The sequence below is a fragment of the Microcebus murinus genome, chromosome 12 (genome assembly GCF_040939455.1).
Source record: "Microcebus murinus isolate Inina chromosome 12, M.murinus_Inina_mat1.0, whole genome shotgun sequence".
Lineage (NCBI taxonomy): Eukaryota > Metazoa > Chordata > Mammalia > Primates > Cheirogaleidae > Microcebus > Microcebus murinus.
Genome location: NC_134115.1, coordinates 89,267,198 through 89,282,532, shown reverse-complemented (window position 1 = coordinate 89,282,532; position 15,335 = coordinate 89,267,198). Strand labels below are relative to the sequence as shown.

At 38.3% G+C, this 15,335-nt stretch overlaps 1 protein-coding gene across 2 annotated transcripts in view; it reads right to left on the bottom strand.

Annotated features, from left to right (window-relative positions):
• The window catches only part of NUP214 (nucleoporin 214), a 100,567-nt gene that overhangs the window by 54,304 nt on the left and 30,928 nt on the right, over positions 1 to 15,335 (bottom strand). For both annotated transcript variants that reach the window (XM_020289538.2, XM_076009133.1), the window contains exons 18-22: positions 12,587 to 12,690; positions 10,621 to 10,803; positions 9,827 to 9,912; positions 9,643 to 9,726; positions 923 to 1,183 (exon numbers count right to left, since the gene is read on the bottom strand). In XM_020289538.2, coding sequence (XP_020145127.2) covers positions 923 to 1,183; positions 9,643 to 9,726; positions 9,827 to 9,912; positions 10,621 to 10,803; positions 12,587 to 12,690 — 718 coding nt within the window. The remainder of the gene's footprint in view (positions 1 to 922; positions 1,184 to 9,642; positions 9,727 to 9,826; positions 9,913 to 10,620; positions 10,804 to 12,586; positions 12,691 to 15,335) is intronic.

Below are 15,335 nucleotides of genomic sequence, written 5' to 3'. Positions count from 1 at the left end.
CCTGTAATCCTAGCACTCTGGGAGGCCGAGGCGGGCGGATTGCTCAAGGTCAGGAGTTCAAAACCAGCCTGAGCGAGACCCCGTCTCTACCATAAAAATAGAAAGAAATTAATTGGCCAACTAATATATATAATATAAAAAAAAATCAGCCGGGCATGGTGGCTCGTGCCTGTAGTCCCAGCTACCTGGGAGGCTGAGGCAGGAGGATTGCTTGAGCCCAGGAGTTTGAGGTTGCTGTGAGCTAGGCTGACGCCACGGCACTCACTCTAGCCTAGGCAAGAAAGCGAGACTCTGTCTCAAAAAAAAAAAAAAAAAAAAAAAAAAAACATTATGTGAGCATTTCTTCCTATACTGATTGAAATTTAACTTTTACACCAATACAGATCAATTCCCTCATCTCCTCTCTTCAAAAATCTTCAGTCTAGTACCTCATGTCCATATTTTTCTCTGCTATAAGTCACTTTGATGGAAAGTCCTGACACCCTGCACTGCAGGTGTGAGAACACAATACAGGCCACGTCTGCGAGCCAATACTGAAGGAGCATGGGAGCTCGTAAGTAAGGCTGAAATGAGTTTTGAGAAGCATGAGTGCAGATGTGCTTTATACTGAGGCAAGCAGCCTCCTCCTTCTACCCCCGAAAAAGATCTGTTTTAAAAAACACATGCTGGACTCAACAGAAAAGCTATTACAGTGCATAACCTTGGAGAGTCTCCTCTTCCTTACCAGGGCCTACAAACTGCTTGCAAAAGGAATGCACATCTTTTGAATTAGCCTTCCAATTTCTGGAATATTAGCAGAAATGGGCTGGAACTAACAACCTTATTGGTGTGATAGTGTAAAACTTAGTTACAGTTCCTTTATTAGTTAGAAATCTAACAGAGAAAAAAAGATAGATAGTTTCTTTTCTCACTGTTTACTTACTTGAAGTTCCCATCACACTAGGTGAAGAACCATGAACCATATGAGATTTAGCGAAAGTTGCCTGAGGCAAGAGACTGGGCTGGATGGAAGGCGTGCGAACCACGGGGGCATGCCGAGGAACCTGGACCACTGTCTCCTCATCTTTACAGGATGGCCGGGCATCTTCATTCTCCAGAGACTGGGAGACAGATGACGTTGAGCTGACTTCATCCAAGTCTTCATAATATCTCTGAGACAGAAAGGCTGACCGAGACAGGCTGGCTACAAAAGTCCCAAACAAAACAATTTAGACAACTCAAAGGAAGTCTAAAAGCTATATAATTTTCACTGTCAATAAAAAAAAAATCCAATTTGTAAAATGATTTAATTGTTACTTATTTTAAGTGGAAGCAGCTGTTGTCGAATTTGAACAAAGATGGTTTTGGGTCTTTGTTCAAATGGGGCTTTGAAAAACTGAGCTGTGTGGAGAAGAACATTTTGGCTATCAAAGAAAAGAATGTGAAAAAAGTGAGAGACAGAATTAATGCTGGTGTCAACGCAGGAGACCTGGAGCCTTCACCAGAAGTTGTCACCAGTAGAACAACATACCAGAAAAGTAACAGGCAAGCTTCCGTGGTAGGGTGAGCAGTCACACACTACCATCGCTTTCCAACAACATTTCTAAGACAGGCCTAATGCAAACTGGAAAAGAATGTCCTCAGTGTCTCAAACATTTCCAGATAAATCTAATGATTCTTTTTACTCAATTAGGACTTTAAAAAATAAATAAATAAAACACTGACCTTAATCCTGGCCTTCTGGTTTTTTTTCTTTCCTTTTTTAAATTATAAAGTAAGGCTTTACATCATATTACTTTCTACCATGAATTTTAGAATGCATGTTACTTTCTGTATACTGGAAAAACAAAAATTGAACAGAAAACCAAGCCCTTTCTCCTCCCCAAGTTATTTTAAAATGACTTTGCTAATACTAACTTGTTTGTCCCATATGCACATCATTATGCAAGATTGTATTGTCATAAAATGTCATACATGTAAGTATAACATAAACAAATGCAACAGGAAACCAATGCTATGTGCTAGGGCTGCAATGTCCAATTTGGTAGCCACTAGCCATATGTGGCTATTTAAATTCAAAGTAATTAAAAGTAAATTAATGAACAATTCAATTCCTTAGCTGTACTAGCCACGTATTTCCAGTGTTCAATAGCCATGTGTGGCTACTGGCTACTATGCTGGACAGCACAGACATAGGACATTTCCATCATTGTGGAAAATTCGGCTGGACAGCACTGTGCTAGAGTATTGTGATACAAATAAATATGCAGTAGGATCACTCAGAAATTCCACCAGTAAAACTGCTGTTAACATTTATTGAGAACTTAACTGGTACCCGGTGCCGTGTAAAGCACCTATATATATTATCCCATTTAAGCTTCACAATTATCTTATAAATTAGAAATTACAGTTATGCATTATGGTTGATGCTTGGAAAGGTTAAGTAATTTAACCAAGGTCATGAAGCTGATAAGTAGTAGAGCCAGAATTCAAACCCATGTGTAACTGACTTCAAAGACCATGTTCTTTTTTTAGTTTATTTTCTTTATATTTTTATTCTTTATTTATTTTTTATTTGTCTCAGCAAAGTTTTTGGACTGAAAGGACCATGTTCATACACTCTGCTAAATAAGACTGAATCCTATGCCAGGCAGAATTTTGCCACCTGGTACTACAACCATGTTATTATGTTAGGCAGCAAAAGGGATTTTGCAGACATAATTAAGATTATTAATCAGTTAACTTCTATAGAAAAGTTGCTTTGGATTATCTAAGTCAGCTCAATGTAAAATCCATGAGCCCTAAAAGGCAAAAAGGAAGTCAGAGAGGTTGTGGCACAAGTCCAGGAAGGCAGAGATTAAGTATGAGGAGAATTCAACGGGCCACTGTTAACTTGAAGATGAAAGAGGCATGGGGCACACACCTAGGAAATCAGGACTTCAGTCCTACAACTGCAAGAAACTGAATTCTGCCAACAACCTGAATTAGCCTGGAAGTGGAATCTTCCAGAGCCTCCAGATAAGAGCTCAGCTGAGACAGCACCATGATTTCAGCCTGTGGGCCCACAGAAGAGGACCCAGCTGAGCCACACTGTGTCTGGACTTCTGACTCACAAAACTGAGATGATATGGGTTGTTTTAAGCCACTAAGTTTATAAAGATAATTTATTACAGGAACCATAGGAAACTAATACAAACTCCACATTCTCTGGAGGCTACACTGCTCTCCATAATTTCTCTGAAACCCTAGCTCCTAAGAGTTAGTAACAACAAAAGATGACTAAGATCGTCACACCACCTTCAAGAACTGGATAGAATGAGAAAGTAGAATAACTATATTTAACTCCCAAAGTCCAATATAACCTGGGGGTTCTCTCAGTTTCTTTCCTTTATCTTTCTGATGACACTTGTTTGCCTTGTAGGGTAGGCAAACTGAAAGATGCAATGGCCATGCTCACTTGCACAAGCTCAGAGCCTGGACTTCTCACTATCCCAATGATGCTGCTTCCATAGTGGATGGGCACCACTCCCTGCTGTGATCAAGGATGCAGCTAGAAATGGGGCCCCACAGAAACAAACAAATAGATTAACTAATTAAGACAGGGTCTCACTCTGTTGCCCAGGCTAGAGTACAGTGGCATTATGATAGCTCACTTCAATCTCAAACTCCTGGGTTCAAGTGACCCTCCTGCCTTAGCCTCCCAGGTAGCTGGACTACAGGTATGAGCCACCATGCCCCACTAATTTTGTGTGTGTGGAGACAGGGTCTCACTATGTTGCACAGGCTGGTCTCAAACTCCTGGTCTCAAGCAATGTTCCTGCCTCGGCCTCCCGAAGTGCTAGGATCATAGGCCATGAAACATAAAGAACTTTATTCTGTTTAAACTCTATTCTAGCTCAGATTAGGAAAGGCAGAAAGCCATGAGTGCAGGGTGTGGTGGGGGGGCAGGGGGATCATATGATCATCTCAGTAGATACAGCAAACCTCACATCTTAGGGTAAGCTATGGAAAGTGTTCTTTTTGAGATCAAGGCAAGGATACCCACACCCCATTTTTAAAGGACTCGGCACTGGAGGCTCTAGTCAATGAAATAATATGGTAAGAAAAAGAAATAAAACGACTGGGAAGGCAGAAACATCAGTGTTAGTATCTTTGGAGAATATAATTGTTTCCATAGCCACAAGTCTAAGAAATAGCTACAGATATGTTATTAGAATAAATGAGTTTTGCTAGGTTGTTGGCTACAAAGTAAATATACACAAATAAGCTGTATTTCTATTAATATATACCATATCCAAAACAAAATTTAAGGAAAAAAAATCTACCATTATAATAGCATCAAAATGTTAAATTTGGCCGGGCGCGGTGGCTCACGCCTATAACCCTAACACAGGCAGAGGAGGGCGGATTGCTCAAGGTCAGGAGTTCAAAACCAGCCTGAGCAAGAGTGAGACCCCATCTCTACTATGAATAGAAAGAAATTAATTGGCCAACAATATATACAGAAAAAATTAGCCGGGCATAGTGGCACATGCCTGTAGTTCCAGCTACTTGGGAGGCTGAGGCAGTAGGATTGCTTGCGCCCAGGAGTTTGAGGTTGCTGTGAGTTAGGTTGACGCCATGGCACTCACTCTAGCCTGGGCAACAGAGTGAGATTCTGTCTCAAAAAAAAAAAAAAAAAAACAAAAAAAGTTAAATTTTTAGCAGTATATCTAACAAAAGATGTGCATGTCTCCCATGTAGAACACATTAAGAGAAATTAAAGAAGATCCAAATAAACAAATGTGTGCCATGTTCAGGAACTGAAAGGTCACCACTGAACAAATGTCAATTCCCCAAGTTGATCTAGAGACTCAATGCAATCTCAATCAAAATCTCAACTCTTCTTTGATGGCTGAGAGAGGTAAAAAATGTTCCCCCTTTTTCTTGTGGTAAGATACACATAACATAAAATGCACCATCTTAATCATTTTTCAGTGTCTAGTTGTCCCCATTAAACACTAGCTCCCAATGCCTCGTCCTCCAGCCCCTGGCAGCCACCACTCTACTTTCTGTCTCTATGGTTTTGAGTATTCCTAGTATAGGAGGTAGAATTTAACAAGACAGCTCTAATGTTAACATGGAGATGTTGAGCACCAAGAAGAGCCTAAATACTCTAGATCAGGGGTCAGCAAACTACAACCATGGGCCAGCTGTTTCTTCTTATAAATAAAGTTTTACTGAAACATAGACATGACCCTACCTTTATACATTGTGGCTGCTTTCCCATTACAAAGGCAGAGTTAGATAAGTGTAAAAGAAACCACAGGGCCTGCAAGCCTAAAATAGTCTCTATCTAGCTCTTCAGGAAAAAGTTTGTCAACCTCTGCTCTAGATTGTAGAGCATTCTGTAATGATAAAACATTCTTTATCTGTGCTTACCATTATAGTAGCCACTAGTCACACGTGCCTACTGAGTACTTAAAATGTCACTACTGGGATTGTGAAACTGAATTTTTAATTTTATTTTAATTAATTTAAATTTAAATATAGTACCCTATTGAGCAGAATGGCTCCAGAATCTAACAAGAGAACAGTATTGAGACTTATTTTATATTAACTAGTTAACATACTAGTTAATATAACTAGTTAATTAAGACAGTGCAATAGTAGTACCTTCTAATCAGTATGTGAGACCGACAAATATACAATATTTACAATAATGGCGACTCTGCTAAGCAGGGAGAAAAGTCTTTTCAATAAACAGTGCTGGGGCCGGGCGCGGTGGCTCACGCCTGTAATCCTAGCACTCTGGGAGGCCAAGATGGGAGGATCGCTCAAGATCAGGAGTTCAAAACCAGCCTGAGCAAGAGTGAGACCCCATCTCTACTAAAAATAGAAAGAAATTAATTGGCTAACTTTAAAAAAAAAAAAGATTGGTACAACCACTTTGGAAAACTGGCAGGATCTACAAAAGCTGAGCATATGGACAAAATATGAGCCAACAGTGTCACTCTTAGCTATATGACCAAATGAAAAAAGTACACACGTGCTCCTAGAGACATGCACAGAAATGTTCAGAACCACCTTCTTTACAATGAGTATAAACTGAAAACAGCATATGTATAACAAAAGAACGGATAAACGAATATAGCATATTCATATAATGAAATGCTTCACAGCAACAAAAACAAATAAATAATAACTACAGGCAACAAAATGGATGAATCTTACAAACCTGATGTAGAACAAGAGAAGACCATCCAGAGAATAAATGAATGGACTTACCGAAAAAACAGGCAAAAACAAATTGTAGTGTTTAGGGAGGCATGCTTAAGTAGTAAAGCTCTGAAGGAAAGCACAGAAAAGGAGGCTAAAAAGAATGACAACTTAATGCAATGAAGAATCTTGGATTGAAGCCTAGATTTTTTTTCTTTTAAAGTAAACATGTAGGACATAAGATAGCTAACGAAATCTGAATATCAACTGTATATGAAATGACAGTATTCTATCCATATTAAATTTCCTGAATCTGGTAACTGTATCGTGATTACATAAGAGAACATCCTTGTTCTTAGAGGATACATATTGAAATATTTTAGGGTAAAGGGTCCTGTCTTCAATTTATTCTCAGATAGTTCAACAAAAATAATTACAATAAGGGGGGGATAGAAAAAAATAAAGCAATTGTGGCAAACATTAACTAGTAAATATTGATGAGGGGTAACTGAGTGTTTACTGTATTCTTGCAATTGGAAGTTTCAATTTTTTTCAAAATAACAACAAAAAGTATTAAATAAAAAAAAAAAAAAAAGGACCTAACTCTCACATATGCCTATATAAGGGTAACTTGTGGGATGAAGGCAGACCAGGAGTAAGCAAAGAGGGGCTTCTAAGGAAACGGTTATGTTCTGTTTCCTAACCTGGGTACAGGTTACACAGATACACATTTGTGTTTTGTGCATTTTTCTACATGTGTGTTATATTTCACAATTTAAAATGAAAATGTTTATATGCTCTTATTCTTCCCAGCATATGTATGATGTGCAGTTATCTGCCTAATGTTTGTAATACCCTCTTAACTGAAAGTCTCTCATCCAAGTACTAATCAGGCCCGACCCTGCTTAGCTTCCGAGATCAGATGAGATTGGGCACGTTCAGGGTGGTGTGGCCATAGACTCTTAACTGAAAGTCTTATGTGGGCAGAAACCATGTTTCTCTTATTTACTACTGTCTGAAACAAAGTAGGCAATAATATTTGTTGAATGTATGAAGAAATCACAGAAAGTCTCACTTTTGAGGAATCTATCATAAAGATATAATCAGAGATGTGGGTTATGGATTTGTGAACAAGGATGTTCTGAGGAAAATCTTGGCAGCAAGATTAATACTTAAAAGGGACTGAGTAAGTAAATTATGGTCTAATACAAGGAAATATTGTGTAGTCAACATAAGGCATGTATTAAAAGAATACTTAAAAACAGAAGGCAGAGGAAAGGTTTACGAATTTTTTAATTTTTTCATTTTTTTCTAATTGTTAAAAATGTGATAAAATACATATAACATAAAATTTACTATTTTAACCATTTTTAAGCATATAAAGTTATATTAAATACATTCACACTGTTATGCAACCATCACCACCATCCATCTCCAGAACTATTTTAATCTTGCAAGATTAAAACTCTGTCCCCACTAAACAACTCTCCATTCCCCTTTCCACTCCCCTAGGTGGCCACCATTCTGCTTTCTGTCTCTATGAATTCGACTTCTCTAGGAACCTCATATAAGTAGAATCATACAGTATTTGCCCTTTTTGTGACTGGCTTATTTCACTCAGCATAATGTCCTCGAGGTTCACCTATATCATATGTCAGAAATTCATTCCTTTTTAATGCTGAATAATATTCCATTATATAGACATATCAGATTTTGTTTATCCATTCATCCCTCAACAGACACCGTTCTTCTACCTGTTGGCTACTGTCAATACGCTGCTATGAACGTGGGTATACAAATATCTGAGACTCTGTTTTCAACTGTTTGGGGTTGAAGTGGAATTGCTGGATCATATGGTAATTTTATTTTTAATTTTTTGAGGAACCGCTCGCTGGACTTCTCCATAGTGGCTGCACCATTTCACATTCCTACCAATAGTACACAAGGGCTCCAATTTCTCCATATCTTCACCAACACTTATTTTCTGTTTTTTATTTTTTTAAATAGTTAAGGACTCATGCACTTTTAATTTTTTTAAAAAATCAAAACACAAAACTATAAATGTTATAATCCCAATCTCATTGTCTTTTTTTCTAGAGACAGGGTCTTACTCTTTCACCCAGGCTAGAGTGCAGTGGCTCAACCATAGCTCACATAGCCCTGAACTCCAGGGCTCAAGCGATCCCTCTCCCTCAGCCTCCCAAAGTGCTGGAATTACAGGAATGAGCCACTACATCTGGCTTCATTCTCACTTTCAAAACACCAGATTTACATACACAAGGAAAAAAGTTGGAGAATATACCAAAATGACATAAGTTAAGGCCATATCTTGGTGGGAAAATATGGAAAGGTATAAAGAATATACTTCATACTTTTCCATATTTTTCCCAGTTATCTGCCAAAAGAATGTATTCTTTAGATAACAAAAAGTTACTGAAAAATTTACTTGTTTATGACTATCCCTTACCTAATTTAGTCCTATGTAACTACAGAAAAATCAATAAATCATGGTAGAGTAAGATTCCCTTCAGATATTTTAATTACCCAAAGGCATTTGTTGTTGGCGTGAAAGAAATTTAACTCAAAACAGAATTTCAAAGAAAAATGAAGACAGGGGCATGAAAACAAAGTAGTTATGCCTAAAGTTATTTATAACAAATATTATTAAAAAGAAAATTGAGGAAACTATCTACATAGTCAATGGCAAAAAAGGGAATCTTTCATCAGCTATGTGGCTTCTTTTCAGAAAGTGTTTTTAACCATCATTGCCTAGTCAATAGTTTTTTCTTCTGTCTCAAGAAAAGGCTTTTCTCCAAATGCAATCTTACCCAAAACCCTGTACAAATCAGAAAAGTAACGTTTCTCTGCCTAAGGCAGAGGCTAGATAACCTGTACCCTAACCTGGGTGCAGGTTACACAGATACACATTTGTGTTTTGTGCATTTTCTACATGTGTGTTATATTTCACAATTTAAAATGAAAATGTTTATATGCTCTTATTCTTCCTAGCATAAACCTAACATTAAATATGTATTACCCTCTTAACTGAAAGTCTTATGTGGGCAGAGACCATGTTTCTCTTATTTACCACTGTCTGAAACAAAGTAAGCAATAATATTTGCCGAATGTATGAAGAAATTACAAAAAGCCTCACTTCTGAGGAATCTATCACAAAGATCTAATCAGAGATATAATCAAAGATATAACCAGCTCAGCCTACCCTAAACCCTTGTGAATCACTGTTATATAACCTGAGCACTGCAGAAAAAATAGTATAAAAGCCAAAACAACTATCTTGAACTGCTTCATCCAATATATATAAGCTGTTTCTTATGCCATTATCCAGTACGGACATTTTCTCTATCCCCTATTAAGAATCAACACACACACATACATAACACACTGTACCCTATCACCATGTACTACATAATTTATGCTAAAAAACTGAGGACCAGTTCCCTTTACCTGGAGCAGTGGATCTTACTGGTGGGGTCTTTCTCTTTGCCAAGAAGTTTCTCAGTTGTGCCTGTTTCATGGTAGACAGTTTAGCTGTAAGAAATTCATGATAAATGCTTAAGACTTAGTTTTTAAGATGTCAGTAATTTGAAGAGAATAAAGAAAACTAAAAGACTGGGAGAGATGCATTTACCTGGTACTCTGGGCAAAGGTTTGGTGTGACTTTCTATGGTGGTTTTCAACAAAGCATTGCGAAGGCTCTCAAGATCACTGTCAAAACTGAAACAAGACAGTGTTATGTACAGACCACTTGGGAGATGAGAGATCTGAGGCTGTGGGGGTATACTATTCTTCTAAATATAAATGTAAGAGATGAGACCATCCCCAATATATAAATATGCCAGCTGACCAACCAAGACACTCAATCCAAAAGGAGACCCCAAACTCAGTATTATGTACCACCTCCCTATCAAACACCCCACTATAGAATCTCAGTACAAATGGCAATTACAATTTACATATTTGGCCTAAAAGCGGAATCACAAAGTCACCTTTGGTAACGTTAAGGGTAAACTACTTGCCAGACAATGAAAGTCTCCACACTGAAGCAGAACGACAAATCTGGGCTTCAGACATAGTCAGTAAGCCTGATCCCATCTGCTGATTTTCAGTAACACAACACTACTACTATAGTACCTGCTGTGATACACTGAGCACCTGTTTCATCAGGCACAATACTAGGTGCTTTACAGACTTAATTTGACTCTCCAACAATCTCATGAGGCAGGTATGATCACTCCTGTTTTTTAGGCAAAGGAGCAAAGGATCAGAGAGGGCAAGGAACCTGACCAGGATCACAAAGGTAACAGACAGCAGTCACTTTCAAACCCACATCTGAACTACTCTAAGATTGCCTCACATCACTCCCCAAATATTTATTCATGCATTTATTCAACCATACGTATTGAGTGTAAGTTATGTGAACACCTGTGAGTGCTGCTCTGGGAAGGACCAGCTGAGGGGAGGCTCCATGGGGAAGTCTGGTTATATAGACGGAGCTGCTGGAGACTATCCACCAGGTGATTCAACCGCTTCCTCTGCTGGTTGATGATTTCCCGGTTGTTGGCGAGGGTGTTAAATAGTGTCTCTCGCTCTGGCACGAGCAGGTGCCTGTTGACAGCAATGAGAAAAGAATTAAATGCGAATGGTTTAAGTAAAGGAACCCTCTATGATAAACTAAACTACAACAATAGCAGTAAAAACAATAAACTGGAGAAAGGACTAATCATATTAATCAAATGTAGGTATTTCAGAAATCTAATATTTTAGGGCTGATCTGGTTTTCAAATTTCTTATGGACACTTCATGCTCTCACAGTGTATTGCATTCTATTCCTTCCAGAAAGTATGTGGCATAAAACCAAATATCTAGGGATCAAAGACTAGACGAAAAGTTTTCCCATTCCTTTGCCATCATTCCTCTCCTCCTTTTAATGATCCACACTAATTACAAATGTTTTCTCAAAAGAAAATTTGGAACATATAATATAAAAAAGCATAAAGGAAAATTTCCTTTTTTTTTTTTTTATTTCGGCATATTGTGGGGGTACAGATTTTAAGGTTTCAATAAATGCCCATTTCCCCCCCTCCCCCCAAAAGTCTGAGTCTCCATCATGACCATCCCCAGATGGTGCACATCTCACTCATTATGTATGTATATACCCGCCCCCGGAAAATTTCCTCTTAATCCTACCTTGTAGATATAACTGAATTTTTCTGAGACTGAGTCTCTCTGTGTTGCCCGGGCTAGAGTGCTGTGGCATCAGCCTGGCTCACAGCAACCTCCAACTCCTGGGCTCAAGCAACCCTCTTGCCTCAGCCTCCGGAGTAGCTGGGAATACAGGCATGCACCACCATGTCTGGCTATTTTTTTTCTATATATTTTTAGTTGTCCAGCTAATTTCTTTCTATTTTTTTAGTAGAGACGGGGTCTTGCTCTTGCTCAGGCTGGTTTCAAACTCCTGACCTTGAGCAATCCTCCCGCCTTGGCCTCCCAGAATGCTAGGATTATAGGTGTGAGCCACCACACCCAGCCATAACTAATATTTTGATAAATTTATTTATTTCCAGTCTCTCTTTTATTTTTTTTATTTTTTTCAGTGTAGGATTAGATTTGACCACATCAGGCAGTCTCTTTGCTATGTACCCTCCAATTGAGATTTTTGTCTTACTTTTTTATGTATTTTATATTTTATATAATGTATCATAATTATCATGACATAATTATATATTTTATGTAACAAAAAATGTATTTAATACAATTTTTTTGAAAGCATGCTCTTCGATGGTTACAAAGTATTCTGTAGTAAGAAAAAAATTAGGTTGAATGAAATTTTTCACAATGATAAATTGTGCTGGAATATAAATTCTTCTATGTAAATTACCGTGAGCATCACTTGTTATTTCTGTAGAAAAAATTACTAGAAGTAGAATGACAGAAAGAATGAATGTATGCAGAGATTTTTATACCTGCTCATAAATCATCTTTTAAAGAAGGCAACAGGCCGGGCGCGGTGGCTCACGCCTGTAATCCTAGCACTTTGGGAGGCCGAGGCGGGCGGATTGCTCGAGGTCAGGTTCGAAACCAGCCTGAGCGAGACCCTGTCTCTACCAAAAATAGAAATAAATTAATTGACCAACTAAAAATATATATACAAAAAATTAGCCGGGCATGGTGGCGCATGCCTGTAGTCCCAGCTACTCGGGAGGCTGAGGCAGTAGGATCGCTGAGCCCAGGAGATTGAGGTTGCTGTGAGCCAGGCTGACGCCACGGCACTCACTCTAGCCTGGGCAACAAAGTGAGACTCTGTCTCAAAAAAAAAAAAAAAAAAAAAAAAAAAGAAGGCAACAGCAATATCTACTCCAACCCACTGTGGGTAAGAGATCTCACTCACCTTTGTTTTTTCTTTTGTTCCAGATGCCGATCCCATTCCAAGTCTAGAACATCATTCACATCTTGGACAGCAAATTTCACATACTGATGAAGGCGCCGAATTTCCTACAAGAAAAAAAATTAAAAGGCAAATGACTCATTTTTTTGGTAGCTTGGGGTAAGATCTATCAAAACAGTTAAAATTAAAAGAAAAAAAACAGCTAAAATAATTCTGAAATATTTCTATATTGGGAACCATATTGAACAAGGAAAACATAATAGATTGTAATATAATCATTACAATGTTATAATTAAAATGAAAAACAGAAAATTAACTTAATAGTGTGACAGGGAAGTGGTACAAAGAAAAGGGAAACAGAATGGGTGTGTCTGGCTCGGGCCCCTGGGGAATAAATGTTCTTGCTTAGTTTTCATTTTTCAGCTCCTGTAAAATATCTCAACATGGTCTGGGAACTTTACACTGTATTCTGGTACTCAGACAGTACATCCATTTAGTTTTTGTTCTCCCATCCATGAAATTAACTATAATATAGACAAAATTATCCTACAAAACAGTGTTGAAAATAATTCTAAACCTATCTATTCACAGAATAAAACATTTAAGTCATCCCACCAATTGCGAAATACTAATTTGTTGTTAACCACTTCGGTACCGTGCTCACCAGCTGTGAAACCTTGCCCACAGCCGGCACTCACAGTCCGCACAATAGCTTGTGCTGTGCATTGACAACGAATCTGTTTTGCTCTTGTGTGATGAGGAAAGCTTTAAAACACTGAAAGCAGTGCTTTTTAAAAATTTGACGTTGATACTTGTTTTCCTTAGTTTGGGGGCTTTAAAAAAGTAAATAAAATATAATGTTAATGTTAAAGAAAAAAAAAAACACTGAAAGCTTGTTTTACTTTACAGGCAGCTTTACTTGTAATGTAAATCAGAATAGGCAACATATACATATATGTTTTCATTACGTTATATTTGTTTGTTTATTTATTTATTTATTTATTTTGAGACAGAGTCTCACTTTGTTGCCCAGGCTAGAGTGAGTGCCGTGGCATCAGCCTGGCTCACAGCAACCTCAATCTCCTGGGCTCAGCGATTCTACTGCCTCAGCCTCCCAAGTAGCTGGGACTACGCGCCACCATGCCCGGCTAATTTTTTGTATATGTATTTTTAGTTGGTCAATTAATTTCTTTCTATTTTTGGTAGAGACGGGGTCTCTCTCAGGCTGGTTTCGAACTCCTGACCTTGAGCAATCCGCCCGCCTCGGCCTCCCAAAGTGCTAGGATTACAGGCGTGAGCCACCGCACCCGGCACGTTATGTTTAAATGTTCACAGTTTATTTTGATAAATGAAAAATTAGAAAAGTCATATCGCAGCTGTTGGCTCAAGCTGCTGTGTGAGTTCATCTGTGGCTGTCAACTACAGTCGACGTTGGTCCCAAAGTGGTCATAAACAAAAAATAGTATAAGCACTAAAAACCAATTTATTATTAAAATTTAAAAATTTTTAATAATAAATTGGTTTTTAGTGCTTGTACTATTATTAAAATTCTTAACTATTTAACTTATTTTAGGCCTACAATAATTATCTTTAAATTTTAGGCCATTAACCTTCTTGGCTATGCAACTGACTCTCAAAAGTTAAAAACAGAGCCAGGTATGGTGGTGTGTGCCTGTACGCCCAGCTGCTCGAGAGGATGAGTCAGGAGGATCGCTTGAGCCCAGGAGTTGCAGGCTGTAGTGCACTACGATCATGCCTGTAAACAGCTACTGCACTACAGCCTAGGCAACATAGCAAGATCCTGCCCTGAAAAAAAAAATTAAAAAGATGAAACATTCAATTCAGAATGTATTCAAATGAAGATAAAGTGCTACACACTAAAAAAAGATCTTTACATATGTATAAAGATCTTATTAGGTTTAAGTGTATTTTCAAAATTATTTGTGAATAAGGGTCTATTCCCAACTGTAAAAGAGAAAATATTTAAAAGGAGCCATACTGATTCAAGGGCAGTAGCAGTGACCTTAGGAGCCAAATATAAATTTCTACTCAATACATGATGATGATAGGGGCTCTTTCCTTTGACCATTTCATACGTGGTCACACCTCTGTATTATCTGATGCTGTTTCTTCTGAATGCCCTCCCAATTGTGTCCACCAGCAAAAAATCAATTCTTCTTTTAAGGCCTATCACAAATATTTCTTTTTAGCTGGGCAAGGTGGCTCACATCTGTAATTCTAGCACTCTGGGAAGCCAAGGTGAGAAGACTGCTTCAGGTCAGGAGTTTGAGACCAGCCTAAGCAAGAGTGAGACTCCTATCTCTACAAAAAATAGAAAAAGAATTAGCCAAGAGTCATGGTGTGTGCCTGTAGTCCCAGCTACTCTGGAGGCTAAGGCAAGAGAATCATTTGAGCCCAGGAGTTTGTTGCTGTGAGCTAGGCTGACACCACGGCACTCTAGCCCAGGTGACAGAGCAAGTCTGTCTCAATAAAAAACAAAACAAACAAAAACCCAACAACAAAAAAACCCCAAATACTTCTGTGGCTTAGCTGCTCCCTCACCTGTGGTCCCATAGCAACACATCCCACATTAAATTTATATGTTCATCTTTCTCACTGTCACTCACACAGCTGTAGGAATTGTACCATTGTAGCCTAGCCATTAAGAGCACAGGCTCTGGAGGCAGACTGCTCAGGTCCAAGATTACAGGATTTATTAGTGGTAAAACCCAAGCAGTTTCAGTTATCTTGG